Genomic DNA, 21,816 nt, shown 5'->3' with positions numbered 1-21,816 from the left:
TATACACCAATACATTCATTAATTATTTCTAGAGTATTTCTACTGGAAAATTTAAGTGGATGTCTATATATTTGTATTTCAAAAATTATTACATATTTTTTTAATTCTAAAAGTTAGGGAAACGGTTTAGAAAACTGTAGCTGTTAGGTTTAATAATTGCATTTAAAGTTTTCTTTTAAAATAGGTAGGGTCTATGTATCCTGGGTTGGCCTCCACTTGCTCTGTAGTGAAGGATGACCCTGAACTCCCGACCGACCCTTCCCTAGCTTCCATGTGCTAGGATTACAGGTATGCACCACCACACCTCTCTTAATAACTGAGTTATATTTCGTTGTTGTTTAGACAGTGTCCTACTCACAACGTAGACCAGGTTGATCTTGAACTCACAGAAATCCACTTACCTCTGCCTCCTGGGTGCCACTATAGCCAGATTTAAATTATATCTTTATATAACATTACTAAAGCTATAACTAATGGGTCTTTCAACCCTTAGTGGCCAAAAATCTCCAGTCTATGATAGACTACTTACTGAATTATTTAATTATGAATGCATTAAAAATATTTTCAAGTATTTTACTTGTTTATGTGTTTAGACACGGGTGCCCAGGGAGCCCAGAAAGAATTGCTACAGGTCAAGGTCATCCCCTTGATCTGTAGTCACAGGCAGTTATGAGCATGTGTGTGCTGGGAACTAAACTTGGATCCTTTAGAGAGGAGCAAGCATTCTTTAACTGTTCTCTCTCTAGTCCCTTAAAAATATTTTTACATTTATTTGTGTGTGTGTGTGTGTGTGTGTGTGTACATATGTGACACAGTGAGTTTATGTGGACGTTAACAGGAGCTAGCTCTCTTCTTCCTCCTTGTGGAGCTACACAGTGAGACCTTGTCTTAAAAACAAACCAACTAACCAAGAGAGCCTTTTAGTCGCAAATGACTTGGCACGGAGTAAGATTCTATAATCTAAAACACGACCTGCTCTGTTAGGGAAAAGCCACTTTTCTCAGAATTCAACATTACCTCAAGGAAAACACAGAGTAAGACAAATGAAGTCAGCAAGCACCAGAACTCTACCATACAGTTAGAGATCTGTCTTCTAGTAGGAAAATGCTATTGGTGGGTCCAACACTTGGTAAACTGACATAAAAGACACCAAGTTTAAAGCCCACTTTGGCTACACAGCAATACAGAACGAGGGTGAAGGGTGGTCCAGAGGGTGAGGGGTGGTCTGATTCCAGCAGTTGGCAGGTTAAAGCAGGAGAACTGGGAGTTTAGAGCTAACACTAGTTACACAGTATTGCAGGCCAGACTGGGATAAAACCTTGCCTCAAAAATATAAAGACAGAGAAAATACAGTTATATCTCCGAGCTGAAGTTATATTGCACTCAGAACTGTGGTCATCTTTCCTAAAACACAGATTTTAAAAAGAAATAAAAAGGAAGGAAAGGACGGCTGGAGACCTAGGTTCACATGTCCAATCCCTAGGAGCCGCTAGGGGTGAAAGGAGCTGACATCACAGGTCACCCTTTGACCTTGACATGGGTACTGTGGCATGCATGTCTCCATGAGCACACATCACACACTCAAACACACGATAATCCTAAGTCACATACTTCAGTCAGAACTGCGCAGTGGCCTAAGCGAGAGAGAACACAGAAGACAACTGAGCAGCGACACACAAACCCAGAAGGCAGCGGGGTAAAGCACGCTGCGTAGTTAAATAAAGCACCGGCATAAACTCCTTCTTAATAGTCCAACTTCTGCTTCATTTTAAAATAAAAAAATAAAAATTAAAGTCCTGTGTGGTGGTGCAAACCTTTCAGTCCTAGCACTTGGGAGGCAGAGGCGGATAGATCTCTGAGTTCAAGGCCAGCCTGAGAGGAAAAAAAGCCTAACCCGAACTCTAAGTCACCAGGGGTTTTCATCCAAGCAAGCCCCCACCACACGAACCTGAGCGCCTCCAAGACTCGGCTTCGTCCACTCCGAGCAGAGCGAGTGCTGTCAGGAGTTGAAGAGGCACTGTTACAACTACTTCTTGACATGCAAGTCTTCTGGGCTGGTGTCTTCACGATGGAGGTTGCTGACATGATCTCTTGTAGTTGTTTCTGGAAGTTCTCTCTCATCTCCAAGGCCTGGGTCAGAGCTTGAAACAGACAGACAGTCAGTCGTCAATAACAATCAAGAGAATTGTGTCCCCTCCTCTCCTTCTTCTCCCTCCCCCTGGCTGGATTTTGAAGATAGGATCTGAGTGTGGGGTTAGGCTGATCTCCCTCCCCATTGTGATCCCTGCCACAGTCTCTAGAGTTCTGGGATTTCAGACATGCATTACCATACAGTTACAAATGTCTCTTGTCAATCATATCTTAACTATTTTGTCTAGATCTGGTTAAATAAAAAGTTGCCATTTACTGAATATTTATATAGGAATGCAAGGCTAAAATGTCACAAAACACAAAGGCAATCCTGAGGACCGTATCTGAAATACTGAAGACTGCCTTGGCTCAGTCCCTCTGAGTAGCGCCCTGCTTGCTTCTGATCCCTTCTCATTGATGCATACTACAAAGTCATATAGTCATTTGTATGTACCTGATTTTTTTCAATAGCTCTGAGGTTTATTTGCTTTGGGGGATGGGTCTTGCCATAGCTCAGACTGGTCTTGAAGGCCGGCTCCTCCTGCCTCAGCATCAAGAATAGGATTAGTGCTGTAAAGCACTGCCCAAGCTTTCACTAATCCCTCTTTGTCTTTCCTTTCCACTATAGACTAGACATTCAAGTAGATACCAAGTAGGAATGTTTGACATGAACAGAATGGAACAGGTAAGTGAGAAAGCAAGTTCTAATAGGCAGGCTGAATAAGGAGAAGCCAGAGAGTAACCTGTCATAAGAGAACCCACACATCTAAATAAGGTAATCAGTGCAGCGCTATCTGTATTAGTAAGAAATTCAAAATAACTTGCTAATGCAAGAAACAGCAAAATAAAGCAGGGCACAAGCCACACACTAAACCACCAAACAAAACCCAAGACTGAAGCAGCTCCCGTTTCCCAGACATGGTCTATGGCTTCAGTGCACACCCTCCTGTGTGTGGAGTGCTGTCAACTCCTAAGAGATGAGGCCTAGTCTAAGGTGGCTTGGTCATGAGGAACACTGCCTGCCCCAGAAGCAATTAGTGCAGTTTTCAGGGGCCTCAGGCTGGTTTTGTTGTAGGTTGCTCCGCTGGTCTACCCTGCTTGCAGTCTTTCTTGTGATGACACTCACCCACTTGCACTCTTTCCCTTCCTGATAAACTCTCCTGACATGCCAGGATGTAGCCAGAAGGTCTTCATCAAAGTCCAAGCAAGCTTAGACTTTCATTTTCTAAAGCTGTTAGAGCTAAAAACGTACCCTTTATCTAGGTTACTCCAGGTGTAGTTCTACAGCAACAGAAAACACTGAAACATTGCTCTTTTTAGAAAAAAAAAAAAAAAAAAGGCTGTGAACCATGTATTAACAACTGTCCAACTCTTCCAAATGATTCTGTTGGTCGGTCACCTGTAACCAGTGACCATTGATGTTGCTACTGTGTGACCCATACCTACACAAGTGGCACACCTGACTGGTTGCTCCCCATCTCTTTCCTTCCTACGACTTCCTCAACCCCCAAGAAACAAGAGTACTAAAACTAGCTTAATTAACATCCACAGCAGCTTAAGTGCCAGGCGAAAAGAGTCACATTCCTCTCTCTAGCTCTAAATGACCAAGGTGAGTGAAAAAGGGATGTATGAAAGCCAAGTTAGGTCAAAGCTATGCCTCTTATGCTGAACAGTCAAGCTGTGAATGCAAAGAGAAAATTCTCAGAAGAAATTCACAGTGCTACTCCAGTGAGCACACAGCTTCTCACTGACATGAGGCTGCAACTGACTGGCTGCTCTAAGCAGCTGACTCAGACCTGAAGAAGATGCCTCTCCAGGGCTATTGGAGAAGTCGGTGTCTGGCTTCAAAGCTAGACGGCCAACCCAGTTCTTCTATTAGCGGCAAAATGCACGTGGGACTGCAAGTCAAAACCAACAAGTGGAAAGTGCGCTTGGCTGTGGAGGTGCAGGTCTTTAACCCAGCACTTGGAAGAAAGAGGACGGTGATCTCTGGGTTTGAAGCCAGCCTGGTCTAGAGTCAGCTCCAGAAGCACTCAGAGAAGCCTTGTCTTTGGAGGGCGTGGCATGGGCATGAGGGTAAGGAGTCACAAGTCTCTCTCACCTCCTTTGCAGTCATCCCTTCCATTCCCATTCAGCAGGGCGGACTCTCTGCTGTGTGTGCCCAAAGTCTCTGCTGTGTTTTCTTCTACAGACAGGTGATCTGGCTATTCAAAGAGAAAAGTGACAACTTCTCAAACAATGGTCACTGCATAAAGACGGCTACATCCAGCTTAGGAGGGGCTCACTGTGCACACCACTGACCTCATCGTCCTTAGATGCAGAAAGTGCCGAGGGTATGCGGCTGTCACAGAGCCGCCCGTCCTGCACTGTGCTGATGTCCAAGCTCATTTTGGGGTTGTAAGTGTGTGGGTAAAGAGATTCTGGAAGATGCTTATACTCTTGAGCACACTGAAACACAAGTGGACATTTTAGAAAGAGGTTTACAGTGAAAAACTCTAGTATATAAATAACCAACTGGGACCTTGGAAATGACTTAGCCAGTAAATGTACTTGCCCTATTAATTTGGTAACACAAGTTCAACCGCTGAAACCATATTAAACTGTAAAAGGAATAAAATGACCTCTGTACACACCTACACACACAGTAGATTAAATAAACGTGTAACAAACTGCCGTCACTTCTAAAATGCACTGTGTATTAAAGCATAAACTCTACTCCTGCCTCTGCATTTAGCAAGGTATCAGCCATTCCAGACAGCATCAAGAAAAGCATAGCTAACGTGTATCAGGATGCTAAATCAACTGTCCTCAAAAATTATACACTTTTTCATCTTTTGTTTTTATATAATTTGAATTACATCTTTATCTATTTACACTGAGGTGGGAGGCAGGTAGGGTGCTGCAATCATGGACTGTGGAGTTGTGGAGTTGGTTGTCTCCTTCTACTCTGTGGGCCCAGGAACCCAACTCAAGTAGTTGGGCTCAGTGGGGAAAGCCTTTGCCTTCCACGCCTTTTACCTCAGTTACTCTTCAGATAATTTTTCAATGACGAAAAGGAATCAAAGTATTCATTTAAAATTTAGTAAATATTCAAGCAATAAAAATGTTAAGTTCTGGGGATAGAGAGATGGTTAAGAGCACTGACGGCTCTTGCAGAGGTCCTGAGTTCAATTCGCCAGAACCACATGGTGGCTCTCAACCATCTGTAATGGGATCTGATGCCCTCTTCTGGGCACTCGAGTGTACAAGCAGACAGAGTACACATATGCATAAAAATAAATAAGTAATAAATAAATCTTTAAAAACAAAAAAAACCTTAAGTTCTGATGCTAAAACAAAACAACGCCCAGAATACAACCTACATATAGCTCAGATTTTGGGAGTCCCACAAGGCCCTTATGTCCACATGGTCCAACAGGGCCCCTCGGGGTGTGCCTGGAAAGCAGTGGAACCCGAACACTTTCTACCACCTCTTTCATTTCCCAGCCATGAAACGCAGTTATTGGCATGCCCTGTCACACGGTTAGCTAAGATTAGCAAATGTATTTATATCTAATGAAACTGGCTGAAACACTGTACATTTTCAACCACCGAAGGAGGGAAGGAGAGAGGGAGGGAAGGCACTGCTCACCTCTAACAGCCAATGCTCTGACACGATGTGCACCCCTCTTTCCTTTGCAGATTTATACTCCCGATTACTATCATTTGCCCGACCCTGGTAAATGAAATGAGTAACTGTCTCATCAAAACTCCACCTGAAACAACCAAATATGCAAGAGGAATAACTACGGGAAGCGACAGCCTACTCCGAACAAAACATTCTCACATAAAACTCAAGGAACTAGAGAACAGGCAAGACTAGTAAATAGCAGGTTCTGTATCCTGACAAACGTTAGCAACTCCACAGTCAGGTACACCGTGTAGGAAGATGTCAGAGGGATACTTTTGAAATATTACTACCTTCTTTAAATTTTTAAAAGTCCTTCCATTTTGTCTTAAATGTATATCACTTTTTAATTACAATAAAAAGTATTTAAAAGTTAATAAAACTTAAAGGCATTCAAATCCATGTCCAGTCACTGGCCACCACCCTGTTTATTGACTCTAGTTAGTCCCTACCACACACTGTACCTGTGTTTAGAACTGAGCTCAGGCTTCTGGATATGCTAGGCAAGAATTCTACCAGAGCCTGAGACTACGTCTCTTAAGAAAACACTAGAGACAGGATCTCACTAAGTAACCCTGGCTGTCCTGGCACTATGTAGATCCTCACAGAGATTCACCTGCTCCTGCCTCCCAAGCGCTGGAATTAATGGAGTGTCCTACCATGCCCTGGCAAGATATATTTTTTTAAAAATGTAAAGCAAACTAAAAAGTCTTGAATGACCATTTTAATCTAGGAAGGCTTGCTACAGTGGTCAGTACTACTCTCAGGAAATCACTACGGTAGATAATAAATGCAGTTGGTCCCAGATGCACTGACTATAAACTCCATGAAGGAACTTCTTTAAACTATGCTGGTCACTTATGGATCACAAGCTTCTAGAACAGTAGCACAAAACAGCTTCACAAGCGTGTGCTGGTTGTATAAAGCATACGAATGACTGCTTTAATAAAATAAATTGAAGTTTTATTAGACGTGTACACAAGCAAGCACAGCCAAGTCTTCCTTATAAATGAACATTTAGCTCAGTGGTAGGGATTTAGCTCAGTGGTAGAGCGCTTGCCTAGCAAGCATTAAGGCCCTGGGTTCGGTCCCCAGCTCCGAAAAAAAGAAAAAAAGAAAAATAAATAAATAAATAAATAAATGAACACGAGACTTTCGGCTCCCTCCGAGCTGCGGCTGGCGGCAAATGTAAAGGTGAACCTACCTGTACTCTGCTCCCAGTGAGGCTGCAACCCCATTTAGCTCACTCTGCTTCTTACTGAGCCTTTTACTCACGCACACCACAACTTTGTCAAGCGGTTTGGGGTCTCTTCCTATACGTGGAGAATAAAGAAAGAGATCAGTCACGGTTCTTTGACATGCATTAGGGACACCGTTCATTTAATAAGGAAATGGTATTAATAACCTTCTCCAAATGGGCACCCTTTAGCTGAGGGCTAGCAGAAAGACAGCCGGTGTTTCGTGAACTATTTGCCAAAGCAGTTGTCAGGTTTCTGACGATGACTTCAGAGAGTGGTGAGCTCAGTTTCCGCTTCTGGCTGGCAGCATTTGGGGTTTCTAAGGCTGCAAGTGCATCCTGGATTTAAGAACAAGGAAAAGGAAAAATAAAGAGAGGAAAAGGGGGACATAGGAGGGAAAGAGAGAGAGTAGGGAGGAAAGGAAAAAAGATTACATCTTTGAACTCTTTGAACTCTTTGAACTCTTTATCTCCAAAACAAACTTTGAACTCTTTATCTCCAAAACAAAAAGCATGAACTATAATTTTTATTTTTATACTATAAAGAAAAAATTCCATATTCTTCACCAAGCATTCAATAAGGGGCTCAAGAGGTGGCTCAGCAGTTCAGAGCACTGGCTGCTCTTCCAGAGGACCAGGGAGTCAATCCCCAGCTCCCTCCCATACGGTGGTTCACAACTATATGTGACACTAGTTCCAGGGGATCTGCACTCTCTGGTTTTCCTCTTCACCAGGCATGCACATGACGTACAGACATACATGTGGGCAAAACAACCATGCAAATAAGAAATAGATTTTAAAACAGATAAACAAAACCATTAAGTGTACTTACCTTATTAGCAGTTAGCAGTAAGTACTTAAGAACTGAAATTGCAATTACATAAAAGACCCCAAACTAAAGTGAACACAGAAGGAAGCAAGTAAGAAAGGATGTGTATAAGAAATTAATTATAATAGGTAAAGGTCAGAATGAGTCAAGAGTGGACAAAATGTTCAATGATGTAAAATACAGACTCAAAGGGAGGGAGGCTGAGAACTGCACAGAGAGCTCCATGCAGTGTCTGGCTCCTTTACCGTCCGTCAGCTGAGCTCAGAGCTACCCAGGACTGCACGGGAAGCTCAGAGTGGGCATGTATCTGCCACCTTCATAGACAGGTAGGTGTTCCTGAGCACCTCTGAGGAAAGTTCTAACAGCACTTCATGACAATGGGTGGTGACAGTTCTACAACAGACAGATGCCTCTCATTTGGGATCTCTGCAGACTACAATGGAGAAAGCCATTCTTTTATCCAGCCTCATATGATACCAAGGAATGCATGATCACAAAGACAAGTATTCAAAACAAAATTCTGGAGTTTCATTTAGTAGTGCATCCATTTTCTTTGTTTACTACTTAAGGGTCTGTGAACTGGGCAACTTAACAAGTTGTCAGGACTCACTCCATGACTTAACATGATCCATGACAAAAATGGTAAGCTCAAAGTTCTCCTGTGTCACAAGGCAGTGCTTTCCTTCTGCTTAAGGATCACGGGTAGAACATTAATCACAGAAAGGGATTTTATGTAAAACTGCATACTAAAGAATACTAAAGAAGCCATTTTGATTTTCAGAAGAGACACCAGAATTAGTAAGATTAAGGGTATACTTATTAGCCTAGAATAAAATGGTACTGCGTATCAATATTTATTTATTTAATATTATAAAATATAATATTATTTTATAAATAATAATAAATATATTATGTTTTTGTGCCCCTACACAGTAGTAAAAAATGCCTAAAATGCACTTGGATTTCTTGTAGATTGAACCCATCTTCTCATGTCTGCCAGGCCACTATTCTATTACAGACCTACCTCCACAACGCTCTTTTTTTAAAAAAAAAAAAAGCAAAGAATTGCCGGGTAGTGGTACCACAAGCCTTTAATCACATCACTAGGGAGGGAAAAGGAGGCAGATATCTGAGTTCAAGGCCAGCCTGGTCTACAGAACAAGTTCCGGGACAGCCAAGGCTAAAAAACTAAGCACACCAACAACAAACGTACTTTTTGTTTGAGGCAGGCTTGAACTTGCTGTGTAACCTAGACAAGCCTTGAATTTATGACCCTCCGCCTCCTAGTTATTGAGATTATAGGAAACACTACTAGGCCCAGCTAAAATGTCATTTAACCTTCTATAAGCAAATTATCAAAGGAAAAATGGGCTCAAGGATACAGAAATCTCAAGCAATGACTTACTTTAACAGCTACTTGGAAGGCCAAAAGCTCCCTCCTCAAAAAGAGGTGGAAAAAAAAATCTTGAGGATCTGAAAGACTATTTGATAGCCTCTGATCTGATTTCATAAGGTGTCAGACCTCACTGCTCAGATCACTCAGAGAAACACTACTTGTCTTCTTTAAGAGGAGTGACTGGAAAGGTAAGGAGACACTAGGACAAGCCCAAGGCACACTAAGTCACCCAGAAAAGGTAGCAACACACTTAGTATTTAAAGCTTACAAAACCATTCCATCAGACTACTTCATTTCAAAGTGATACTGCCTTGACCTGTGTTCATGAGCAATACAGAACTTGAACCCAGAGTCTAACTTCATACTACACAGCCACAGCTGTTACCTCAGCTCTGAGCACATATTTATCAACATCTCTGGATGACTTTCTATTATAAACTGTAGTAGCAGTGAACACTCTGGGGTTCTACATTTATAAACCATTAGCACTAGTGACATTTTCTCCAGGCCTTACCGTCACATCAAAGGATGGCTTGAAAAGCTTGTCCTTGGACAGGAACTTTGAGGGTGTGTCCAGGTGGAAGGAGGGTTCCTTCTTAGGTGGCTGTCTCCCTGGTGGGGAGGCCAAGCCCTGCCTGTTGTGCTGTGAGAGGACAGCATGGAAAGCTTTACTCTGAAAGCGGTTCATGTCCAAAGGTGTAACGGCCTTTTGTCTGTGAATTTCCAAGTGTGCATCAGGATGTGCTGGAGAATCTGGATTTGGACCCACTCCATTTGGTATGTTAGTTTCTAATACTTGTTCTACAGATTGAGAATGAAAAGAAACAAATGAGCCACAAATATGAGCTTTTACTCTTATATGAGGCAAAGTGACATTGTAGTATTTTGTTAGGTTTTTTTTTTACATATTGTCTCAGTATACTTTGAACCATAAGATTATATTAGTGCTTTCTAAGAAGCAAACCAGATAAGCATGTTGTGAGACAGGTCTCACAGACCCTGCAGGTACAATAACCTGTTGACACTGTAGCATAACACTGTCATCCACAAAGAGAACCCTGCAATCACATTTAAAAAAAAAACAAAAACCCAAACTAGTTAATTTATGATTTTGTGTTGGGCTGCAGTCAAAAGTCATCTTTGTATGGATGCATCCCACAGGCCATAGCCTCACGAGTGTTGGGCTTCAGAGAAGGGTACCACAAGTGGCCCTGATTCCAGAAGGTATATTAAAATATACGCTGAGGAACAGAGACAGCTTAGTGAATAAAGTGCTTACTCTGCAAGAATGAAGACCCGAATTCAGGTTCTCAGCACACACAGGAGAGCTGGGTGCAGTGGTGTAGGCAGGCAGATCCCTGAAGCTCACCTCATCAGCGAGCTCCAGGTTTAGTGAGACCCTGTCTCTAAAATCAAGATGGTGCATGATAGAGAAAACACACCGTGGTGACCTCTGGTCACACAGACATGCACCCTCATACATCACATACACAAATAAACATACTCACATACAGGTATGTGTGCATACATGTGCATGAATGTATATATTAAATCGGACACACATTAACTGAAACAATTATAAATTCATTCACAAAACAAAACAGTGTACTGACTCAGTCAAGAAACAGTAAGAAGAAAATCCCCAAAACATGTACTTAGAATCAAGTGTAATCACAGTCTTGGAAAAACCCAGTGAGAGGTTCCTCCTCCTCACGCTCACTGCTGTGGCAATGGAGTGTCTCTAGTCTGCCTAGGTTAGCAGGCAAGAGCTGTCCTCTCGGGTGCCCCCAAGGTGCTGACTGGCCTCGGCAGTCTGCCCAGCAACCCACCTACCATCCAGAGGCTATTCGTATCCGCCCTTCTCTGCCTTCTCTACTTTCACTCAACATTAAACAAAACACCTTTGACTACTTCATGCCAAGCCCGTTGCCAGACAATAAAAGTAAAGAATTCATGAGACTTGCACAGTACACAGTCCTTGCCTTTACAGTTTATAGTTTGGCAGAGACGAGAAAGCAAACCAGCCTCTCTAAGCAAGACAAATCCCACCGAAAAGAAGAGTTTGAAGATAAGACAAGGCCATAACTGCTAAGTCAAAGAAGTCATCTATCCTAGAGAAAGGGACATTCAAACTCAAGATAAAAGGAAAACAACTGTGCTGGCTAACTTTATGGCAACAAACCATAGGCTAGAGTCACTGGGAAGAGGGACCCTTAACTGAGAATACGCCCACCAGATTGGCCTGTGTATGTTTTCTTGACTGATGATTGATTTGGGAGGGCCCAGTTCACCGTGGGCAGTACATCTCTGGGCAGGTGGTCCCTGGGAAGCAGGCTGAGCAAACCCTGAGGAATAAGCACTGCTCCATGGTCTTGGCACTGGTTCCTGATGTCCCTGGGTGATAGACTACAAGTTGTAAGATGAAATGCACACTTTCTTCCCCAGGCTGCTTTTGGTTGTGGTGTCGTATCACAGCAATAGAAAGTAACTGGGACAGCAGCCACGAATTAAGTTATCTTCCGGGAACACACAAGAAAGCCCAGAGAAGCAGCGAGAGCACATCAGCTACACAGCGTGCTACTGCAAGCCATAAAAGGAGCTACACTAATTGGGATAGAAGCTCACACCTTTCACAACACCGGTAGGCCCAGTGTGCACTTTACTAACTTCCAGGTCGTACTGACAACACATGGTACAGGACACACTAAGCACCTGTGCTGGGAGATGCCACCACTGACAAACACCCAACAAAGACTCACAGGACCCACCAGAGACAGCAGAAATGAATGAATGTTTCAAAGCAAGTCCTGGAACATTCATATTTCAGAAGCCATCAAGTTATAAAATACATAAAAACAAAGAGTTCTAACCTTGTTTAGGTGCACTGTCAACCAGAAAATGGTTTTCATCTGCTCTCTTCCCCATTCTAGCAGTTTCTAAGAGCCACGAAATATTAACTGCTGGCAAACTCCATTTCTTTGCAGCTTCATATTTAGAACCAGTCGGTTCTTTCACTATAAGATGTGTACTGGCGAGCATGCCTTTCTTTGCATTGGATTTGCGGACAAAGAATTCTTGAACACTAAAATTTACATGGAAATAAAGCAAATGATCATACACAATTAGCCCATTTAAAAAAAAAAATAATAGCATTGCTAATGTCACAAAAACATAATCTGGGTGGTGGCGGTGTGCACCTTTAATCCGAGGACTCCAGAGGCAAAAGTGGGCAGACCTGAGTTGGATCAAGGCCAAACTGGTCTACAGAGAGTTCCAAAACAGCCAGGGCTACACAGAGAAACCCTGTTGTGACATCACCCCCACTGAGAGAGAGAGAGAGAGAGAGAGAGAGAGAGAGAGAGAGAGAGAGAGAGAGAGAAATGGAAAAAGGAAACACACACACACTTATTAACAGGTGATAGTTTAGGTTTTTTAAAACATATGTGTGTGCATGCACATGTGTGCACACATGCCTGTGCAGTCCAGAAGAGGACATCAGATCCCTTACAACTAGAGTCCTCTCTGAGAGTAGCACTTACACTGAACCACCAAGCCATCTCTCCAGGCCCAGTCCAGTCTACCTTAAACTTAGCTAATCGTTTACAGCTGCTTACTCTAGGATAAAACTAGCAGCCATAACTTTTCCTAAGACAGAAAGGAAAAAGAAACAAACTTCCTTAACTTGTAGTCATCACACCCACCTGACTTTCCCTATCAAAAGAAGGCATGGAACCATTACAGTTTTAAAATACATCATGTTTTTACTTACTATAACTTTCCAAAGGGTTTCATACATAATCTGAATGGATTATCTCAGTTTTTATAAATCTCAGTATTTTACAGTCAAGGGGAAAAAGGAAACTAGGCGACTTACTCAAGAGGGAAGGGCATTAAAGGAACAATGGGTAGACACAGCCCAACACTTGAGACTGAAATAATTTAGTCTTTCCTAATTTTGGGTCTTCTGGTTGGTTTTCTGTTGTTTGGGGATTGTTTTATCTCCCAGTAGTTTTCTGGCTCATATTCAACACTGACACACTAATCTCAGAGGTCTGGTGCGAGCAGATCTGATTATAACCCTGACAGGCTTCAGAGTCACTAATGATACACACATCAGTGCTTGTGAGGAGTTTCGAGGTTTGTGGGAGACTAAAAGGCCATCCTAAATGTCCACGGCATTATTCTAAGTCTGTTGATTCCTCTCCCTCCTGGTCTCCTAGGACAGTGGTTTTCAACCCATGGATTGAGACCCCTCTATCTCCAAATCTTACTTACATTACGATCTCTAACAGTAACAAAATTACAGTTTTAGCTGAATTTATTTCCACTTTAGCCATCATTTTCCCCCAGAATGTCTGAGCTTGCTGCTTGAAAGCATTATGCTCTTTACATTCTTAATCTAAAAACATTTCCCATTAAATATAAGTTGGTTAATTGAAATGTATTGATATAGCTGATTTCTACCCTTTTTCAAAGGTCTTTACTATTAATTATGTAACGACCAATTAGGGAGGTTGAACTACTGAAGGTTTTTACAGATAACTTTTAATTCCTTTATTTCCAAAGTGGTCCTTGCATTCCTTGCAAAGTGCTCCCTTGCAGTTCTGGTTAAAAACAAGAGAAGCAATGGATATACATTTAAAAAGAGAAAAAGAAAAAAGAAAAAGAAAGGAGGAAGGAGAGAAGGAAGAGGGGGAGGCATTGAAAGGCACAATGCTTGGAGAAGCACAATTCAGTAACAGCCCACGTATCACCACCACCTTCATGGTGACTAAGCCAATGGGAAAAAACCCAATGCTTGCCCACAGCCTCAGCAGTGTGACAGACAGAGACCCGTGTACGAGCCAGTACTTACCCATCAATCACACAGACAAACAATATCCTAGCCAAATGTAATTACAGTAAGTCAAAACAAACAAAACACGATGTGGTTAGGATGCCACAGTAGAGCCCTTGCTTAACATGTACAAGGCCCTTGGGTTAAAGCCCGCGTGTGTGTGTGTGTGTGTGTGTGTGTGTGTGTGTGTGTGTGTGTGTGTGTGTGTGTGTGTGTGTTTGTGCGCGCGCGCGCGCGCAGCAGATATACTGAAACTGTGACATACCTTGCTCCAAGATGATTTGCTAAGAATACCAAGGAATCTCTTTCTGCTCCCACACATTGACTGAAGGAAATCACACAGTCCTCTAAAGGAGTCATTCCTGACATTACTGAGACTGGCGTGAAGAGGGGATTCGACTTGGGATCAACTAATGTCTGGTTGTCTATGCACGTAACCTTTGAAAGCAAAAGCAATAAAGCTACTATAAGAAACAAGTGGTTAAGAAAAGCTCAAGTTACAATAGTAGCAATTCTAGTTTAAAGAAAAAGGGATTTTACATAGACTTGAGTATGCTCATTCTTGGCACATTCCAAATGATATTCAAAGAAACATACAGACACCACTTCTTCACCTCTGCATATTAAACCAGCAAGATGGATTCCTATAGCAAATGGAATTTACCTTAACGAATGCTAGTGCCATGGCCCTGTGACAGCGACTTCCTGATGCCAATGTTAGGATCAAGAAGTACAGACTTTGAATTCTTTGAAAGACAGTTTTGGTGTGAGAGTGCGGGTTTGTGCATGTGAGCTAGAGCCTGTACATCCTAGAACTGTCAAATCGCCAGAGGCTAGGCACAGGGACAGGATCAAGATGTTAAAGGTTTTTAAAATTAGGATTATTGTATTGCATACAAATACACACATGAGAAAGTACACACAGTACATGTGAGAGGGCACACAGCGAAGGGAAAAGGAGAGGGAGAGAAAGAGTGTATGCGTGGAGGTCAGAGAATAACTTCTAGGAGTCCTCTCCTTCCACCATGGTTCTAGGGCTCAAACTCAGGTGGGTCTGGCTTCCCCACCTAGTTCCATTATCCGCTAGGTCATCTTGCTGGTCTCCCATTCCTATATTTTTTAAACTGCCTTTGCCCAAACCAAATGCCAATTTAGGTAAACTGACCAGCTACAAAAGCAAACACAAAGACTCTGGCAGCCAATACTCCTTCAATGCTGGGTTCCAACTGTCAGATGTTTCTTACCAGCCATGTGTTTGTAACAACTTCTGCCACTGTTGCTTCTACTTCACATCCCAGCAGGGGAACCACAGCATAGTCAGCAACAATTCTGCTGGGAAGGGACACAATCTTTCCAGCATGCTCTCTTATGATGTTTACAATATTACATTCATTTTCAACACTAAAACCCAAAACAAGGAAACTCTTTTGGCTAAATAAGCCTTCCTCAGGAACTGTAGAGCCATCAAGGAGGCAATGACTGACAGACGACTTGTTTTCCTCTTGCACAGAAATGTGAGTGGAATCATCACAGGGCTCAACATGAGCAGAACCACCGCAAGGCCCAACTTCAGGCTCTATTGCTTCAGATAGCTTAGCTTCAACTGGAAAAGAAAAAGGCAAGTTTTCCATTTGACAGTTACTAGACTTAAGAGTTTATTTCCTACCAGCCAAAAAGCTAACATGGTAGACCTAGGCTTCCCCAAACATATGTAGTAGATGCACAATTAGATCTCCATGCAGATCCCCTAACAACTGGAGTCAGGGCTGACTCTGAATCTGTTGCCTATTTGTGGATCCCATGCCCCTAGCTGGGCTACCCTGTCTGGCCTCAGTGGGAGAGGATGCACCAAGCCCTACAGAGAGTTGATGTGCCATGGTGGGGTGGTATGGAGAGGAGGGGAGACTTCCCCATCTCAGAGGAAATGGGAGGCAGGGACTACGGAGGGGACTGGGAGGAAGGGGGTGGAGATTGGGATGTACAGTGAATAATAAAAAAGAAGTGTTTATTTCCACGGGGTGTGATGATGCAGATGTTTAATTCAAATACTTGGGAAACAGAAGCAGGTGGATCTCTGAGTTGGAGGCCAAATTAGGTTACAGAAGAATATCCAAATCACAAAGCTACATAGTGATTTCCTAGGAAAGACACAAATCTAAGAATTTAGTCATTTTAATACTTATAAAAATATACGGTGAAAGGAGGCTCTGTATTCATCCCACTTCAGGCTTATCCCAATGTTGTTAAGTATCACCATCTTCAATCGAAGAACCACTGTTAGGTCAATTCTAGCACAGAAAACCAAGTTTCCGGAAAATTACAGTCTAGTAACTATATGGTTTTTTTGCTTTTGATTTTTTTTCTTTTGGTTCTTTGTTTTGTCTTTGTAGGGTCTCTCTAGTCCTGGCTGGTCTGGAGCTTGTTATGTAGCCCAAGTTGGTCTCAAAATCACTCTGCTTCACAAGTGCTGAAACTAAAACCTGTACCACTGAATAAAATTAGAAAAATAATAAAAATTTTGTTGTTTCCCACAATTAAACAATTACAATTCAATAAGGACTAAAAAGTGTGTGTTTACAACTACAAAGTATATATATATTTTATGGTGAACTAGATATAGCCAGCCCGAATGGAAGAGGCCTGAAAAACCAACTATTCAGAAGGCTGAGGCAGGAGGATTACAAGTTCAAAATCTACCTGCCTTATGGAGGAAGTCCAAGACCAGACTAGGCCTTAAAACTAAAAATAAAGCAGGTAACAGCTCTATGACAAATCTATGCCTGGGTCACGCCTCAGTACTGCAATAAAGAAACACGTAAACAACCTGGATACGAAGTTCAAAGACTCATCTACGACACATCTACTCACAACACAAACTAGAAAAGAAAAACGGGAAGGGCTCCACAGGGTGCTCTTGGCACAGGGTAACGCTCTCTTTTCATAAATAGATAATACGTGATTATTCACCACAAAATTCTATCTTGTGATATATCAAATATTTCACAATACACTGTAAAAAGAAGGTTCATTCATTCTAACTCTGCTGGTAATTTACCTTCCTACACTGATGAAGCTATACACTGAGACAGCAGTACCAAGAGCAGTACTGCATACAGGAAAGACTTCCCACAGCCCAGTCAGAGGGCACCTGCTACAAGCTTATGCTGTTACAATTCACACACACGTGCCAGAGATAGCTTAGTGGTTAAGAGCATGCACAGCTCTCACAAAGGACCTGAGTTCTGTTCCCAGCACCCACATTAGACACAAATGCCTGTAACTCTAGCTCCATGAGGGTCTCACCTCTGACCTCAGGCACCAACACACACACACACACACACACACACACACACAAAGTTCATACTCAAACATAGTCTACTGAGAACATGATTCAATCATCTGGAGCCTGATGACCTTGCTTGCTTAGAAAGTTACAGATCTAAAACTTTTTGGAAATAAAAAAGTTCATAAAAATCTGGCAGATATCATAATTTATATACTGTTTAATTACAAATGCTAATCAACTATTTCTCACCTATTGTGGAGTCATCATGTACATACTGAGCAAGCAGATCCTCATCAGTCTGCTGAAGCTTCTCATTAGGAACAAAGTCCTTCTTAGAGAATGTGCCACTCTTTTCTAAGACAGTTGTCTGGTTTCTGGGCTGATCTGAAACTGGAATTCCATCTGGCTGGTAGTTAGCGTGGATATATGACTCTTCAGGAAGTATATATCCTTTACTAAAACACTCCAGCAACCACTTTGCTCCCACTACATGAGGCCTAGAAAAAGAGCACTCGGTTAGGCAGCAGTCCCGGCATTCCCACAGCTTCAGATGTGCAACTCTAATCCAAAACATCCCAGTACAAGTGCTCCAAATTAAAGGCTGACAGGACCTGTGGGAGGATTTGCTCCAAAACTGCCTCACGTCATCCTCATAATCTCCCATGATTACATGAGTAACATCTTCGTTGAGTTGATTAAACCGAACTCCACCTCCACTGTTAATAAGCCTTCTCAACTTATCGAGCTTTCTGCCACTAAAGCCACAAAGATATATCTGCAAAGGAAAGATTTTTTTGAATTAACATACTCAAGAAGAAAATTGTATCCACTGTGTGTAAATAAGATACTTTATATACATTTTGGGAGACACAGGAATAAAACATATTCTAAATCTAATGTGAACACACAGGTACTGGCAGCTAGCTCCCCTCAACCCCCCAGTGCTGGACACCATCACTCACAGCTTTTACATAGGTGCTGGGGCTCAAATTCCAGTTCCCATGTTTTCACAGCAAGTGCCTGACCCACTCATCCATCCCCTCAGCCTAAAACTGGTATTTGTAACTGGTATTTGTTTACAGTCCCACAGCACTGTGATCTCTCAGCAGAAACCTGAAGGAGGGTTAATGCTGAAAATGAATAAGACAGACTTCAACATCTTCAAATGATGGTGCACAACCTGTTCCAAGATTTTCAGTGTGTGTGTGAGTGTGTGTGTGTGTGTGTGTGTGTGTGTGAGATCAGGCTTGGTGGGTGGCAGAGCTATTTCTGACATGCAATAGCTCCTTAAGTTGTAAAGGAACTTCTTGTAAGTGAGTAATTACAAAGAAAAACTGTAGCTTGCTATAAACTTGAGCACCCAGGCTTGCCTGTTTGCATCGGCCATATGACCTGAGCAAATTCCTTAAGGCTCTGAGCCAACTCTTCCTATATATTTATCCTTCCTGAAATTTCTTTTCTACTTGAATTAAACATAACAGCAAATCTAAGAGCTGAGCACATTGCTTTGAAGAAACATGTATACAAGGATTCTAGATGTGAGGGTACATATTTAAGCCAATTTAACTAACATAATTTTTTCACCTCTTTCAAAAATTTCAAAGAGGACAATCTATTTCCACATGTCCCAAACTATCACCATTACTAGAATACATCCTAAAATTAGGAATCAAATACTGCCTACATAGAAAGAAAAATCCAAAGTACTTCTAGAATTAGTATGTCCCAAGATCAAAGAAAAAAAGATTACACAAAGTGTCTTTCTGTCCCACTAGTATGTTGATAAATCTTAGGAGGGATAACAGATAACTGGCTGTAACTGTTTACATATGTTTGGCCTAGGGAGTGGCACTATTAGAAGGTGTGGCCTTGTTGGAGGAAGTGTGTAACTGTGGGGTGGGCTTGGAGACCCTCATCCTCACTGCCTGGAATCCAGTATTCTGCTAGCAGCCTTCAGATGAAGATGTAGAACTCTCAGCTCCTCCTGTACCACGCCTGCCTGGATGCTGCCATGCTCCCGCCTTGATGATAATGGACTGAACCTCTGAACCTGTAAGCCCGCCCCAATTAAATGTTGTCCTTTATAAAACTTCCATTGGTCATGGTGTCTGTTCACAGCAGTAAGAGCCTAACTAAAACACTGGCCTGAACAATAAAACACACTAAGTGCCTACTCTGAGGAAGAGGGTAGCTAGCTCATCGCTGCACAGACAGCACTGTGTGAGGTCTGTGGATCTAAAATACAAGACGCTTCCGCCACAGAGCTCATGGACATACACTGAAAATAATCTTACAAAGCAAACCCTTTTTCTTTTTATTTCTGAGCACTGAACCCAAGGCCTTGTACACAATTAAGGAAGTAGACTTTAATACCACAGTATTATCTGTCTAGAACTCTGAGATAGCATTTTACTGTATTTTAAATTTACATTTATGCCTTGTGTGTATACATGTGTGGGCATGGCACAAGTACATGCCACAGGACAGGATGAGGCTCACTCCTTCCACCACATGGGGTTCTAAGGACTAAGCACAGGTTGTTAGACTTAGCAACAAGCACTTTAGCCACATTGCCCTAAAAAAGGATTTTAATCTTCTAAGTATTACCTTCAAGATAATAACCACTTTATTTGTGGGAATTAAATTATACTTTAAATAAAATAATGTAACATGAAATGATTATTGGCATTAATGTATTGTAAACAACAAATGATAGGTATGACTGAATACTTTTAAGGTAAGTGGTAAGATTTCAGAGCAGAGTTGAAGTTAGGTTAACTCAGAAGTAGAGCTGCAGCCCAGGCACACTCGCAAGCACAGTAGAGCACGGCAAGTGGCAGCTTAAGTTAGTGCAGGGTTTGTTAACGCACATAAGGAGCAAGTGCAAATATGAGGGGTCTCTGGAGTCAGGCTGAGAGTGTGTGGGTACCTGGACCTCACTGTGTAGCCCGAGCTACCCCTAAACTCGGGTCTGAAGATTATTCATCCTTCTGAATTTGTTACCTAATAAAGACATACCCGACAGCCATCTAATAGATCTTCAGGTGCTTGAAACATACTGATGTCCAGATTTTCTAGGTTCTCAAGTGTGCATTCGAGTTTGCTCGTAGTTGAACCAAACATTGTTTCATTTACACAGCTGCCGTTGATGTTGGATATATGGCTGACATCTGCCAGCCTGTGATCTACAAATGTAAAAGACAGTGATAAATTCCTGAGGTAAAGGAGTCATTGCACGCTTTCTTATAAACTAACTTTTCCTGTAAAGTGGTTAAGGGGTAAACCTACAAAGATTCAGAGATTTTTACTGAAATCTTAGTGACAAAGTACAAAAAATTAAATTCGTTCTTAAGGTGAAATTATATTTAATATTTCTTTAAATTAAAGTGGCTTATATCCCATAAAAGCATACAGTTCCTGGCTCTAAGGTCCAAGAAGGAGGATTTGCTAAATGGCACTTCCAACATAGAAGAGATCAATACTGACTAAATAGGCTAGCCTAGCTGACACATCAGAATGACCATCACAAAGGGACTGGAGGCCTTTCTATCTGCTACTGTTTTGTATGTAGCTGTCTTGGAACTCCTATGGAGTTCAAAGAATAAGACTGTGTAGTTGTTTCTCTCTTCCACCTTTCCATGGATTCTGGTGCTTCAGTCTGTTGGATTTATATATCAAAGCATTTTAGCTGCTATACAATGAGATTTTTGGTTTGGTTAATTCATTCTTGAAGCAGAGTCTCTTTATGGTCTATACCAGTGGTTCTTGATCTTTAAATGGAGCCCTTTGGGGGTCAAACGACCCTTTCACAGGGGTCACCTAAGACCATAAGAAAACAGATACTTACGTTACAATTCTTAACAGTAGCAAAATTAGTTATAGAGTAGCAACAAAATAATTTTACGGTTGGGGTCACCATACTATGAAGAACTGTATTAAAGAGTCCTAGCATTAGGCAGGTTGAGAACCACTGTTCTACCCAACACCAGGATCACCTCGAACTCAGAGCCCCACACACCTCTGCCCCCAGTGCTAGGGCTGAAGTTATGGACCACTCACTGTACCTGGCCTTTTGTTTTGTTTTCTGAGGCAGGATCTCACTGAATCCAAGTTGGCTTTGAACTCTTTGTAGCCAAAGAAGACTTTCAACTTCTGATTCCTTCATCTCCAACTCCCAAGTGATAGTATTAGAGGTGTGTGTCACCACACTCAGCTTTATAATGCAGTAAGTAGTAGGACTCAAACTCAGGACTTCATGCACTCAGGATTTTTATGCAATGATAATTTATAATCATCACAGTAAACCAATAAAGAAAATATAGGATGGGTGTGGTGGCACACGCCTTCAATCACAGTGCTCAGGAAACTGGATCTCTCAATTTAAGGCCTACCCGATGATCTACTGCTAAGGACCGTTCTCGCATGGAGAGGGAT

General features: G+C 42.0%; 1 protein-coding gene across 1 annotated transcript in view; it reads right to left on the bottom strand.

Moving 5' to 3' along the window:
* The window catches only part of Topbp1 (DNA topoisomerase II binding protein 1), a 44,313-nt gene that overhangs the window by 12,839 nt on the left and 9,658 nt on the right, over nt 1-21,816 (bottom strand). Inside the window, 14 exon segments of the mRNA XM_032910364.1 lie at nt 1,949-2,141; nt 4,232-4,334; nt 4,432-4,578; nt 5,762-5,885; nt 7,002-7,101; nt 7,104-7,110; nt 7,203-7,373; nt 9,774-10,060; nt 12,130-12,341; nt 14,362-14,534; nt 15,341-15,699; nt 17,632-17,879; nt 17,994-18,157; nt 20,401-20,567. Of these exon segments, the coding sequence (XP_032766255.1) occupies nt 1,949-2,141; nt 4,232-4,334; nt 4,432-4,578; nt 5,762-5,885; nt 7,002-7,101; nt 7,104-7,110; nt 7,203-7,373; nt 9,774-10,060; nt 12,130-12,341; nt 14,362-14,534; nt 15,341-15,699; nt 17,632-17,879; nt 17,994-18,157; nt 20,401-20,567 (2,455 nt within the window).

The sequence above is a fragment of the Rattus rattus genome, chromosome 8 (genome assembly GCF_011064425.1).
Source record: "Rattus rattus isolate New Zealand chromosome 8, Rrattus_CSIRO_v1, whole genome shotgun sequence".
Classification (NCBI taxonomy): Eukaryota; Metazoa; Chordata; class Mammalia; order Rodentia; family Muridae; genus Rattus; species Rattus rattus.
This window is presented reverse-complemented; position numbering and strand designations above follow the sequence as displayed.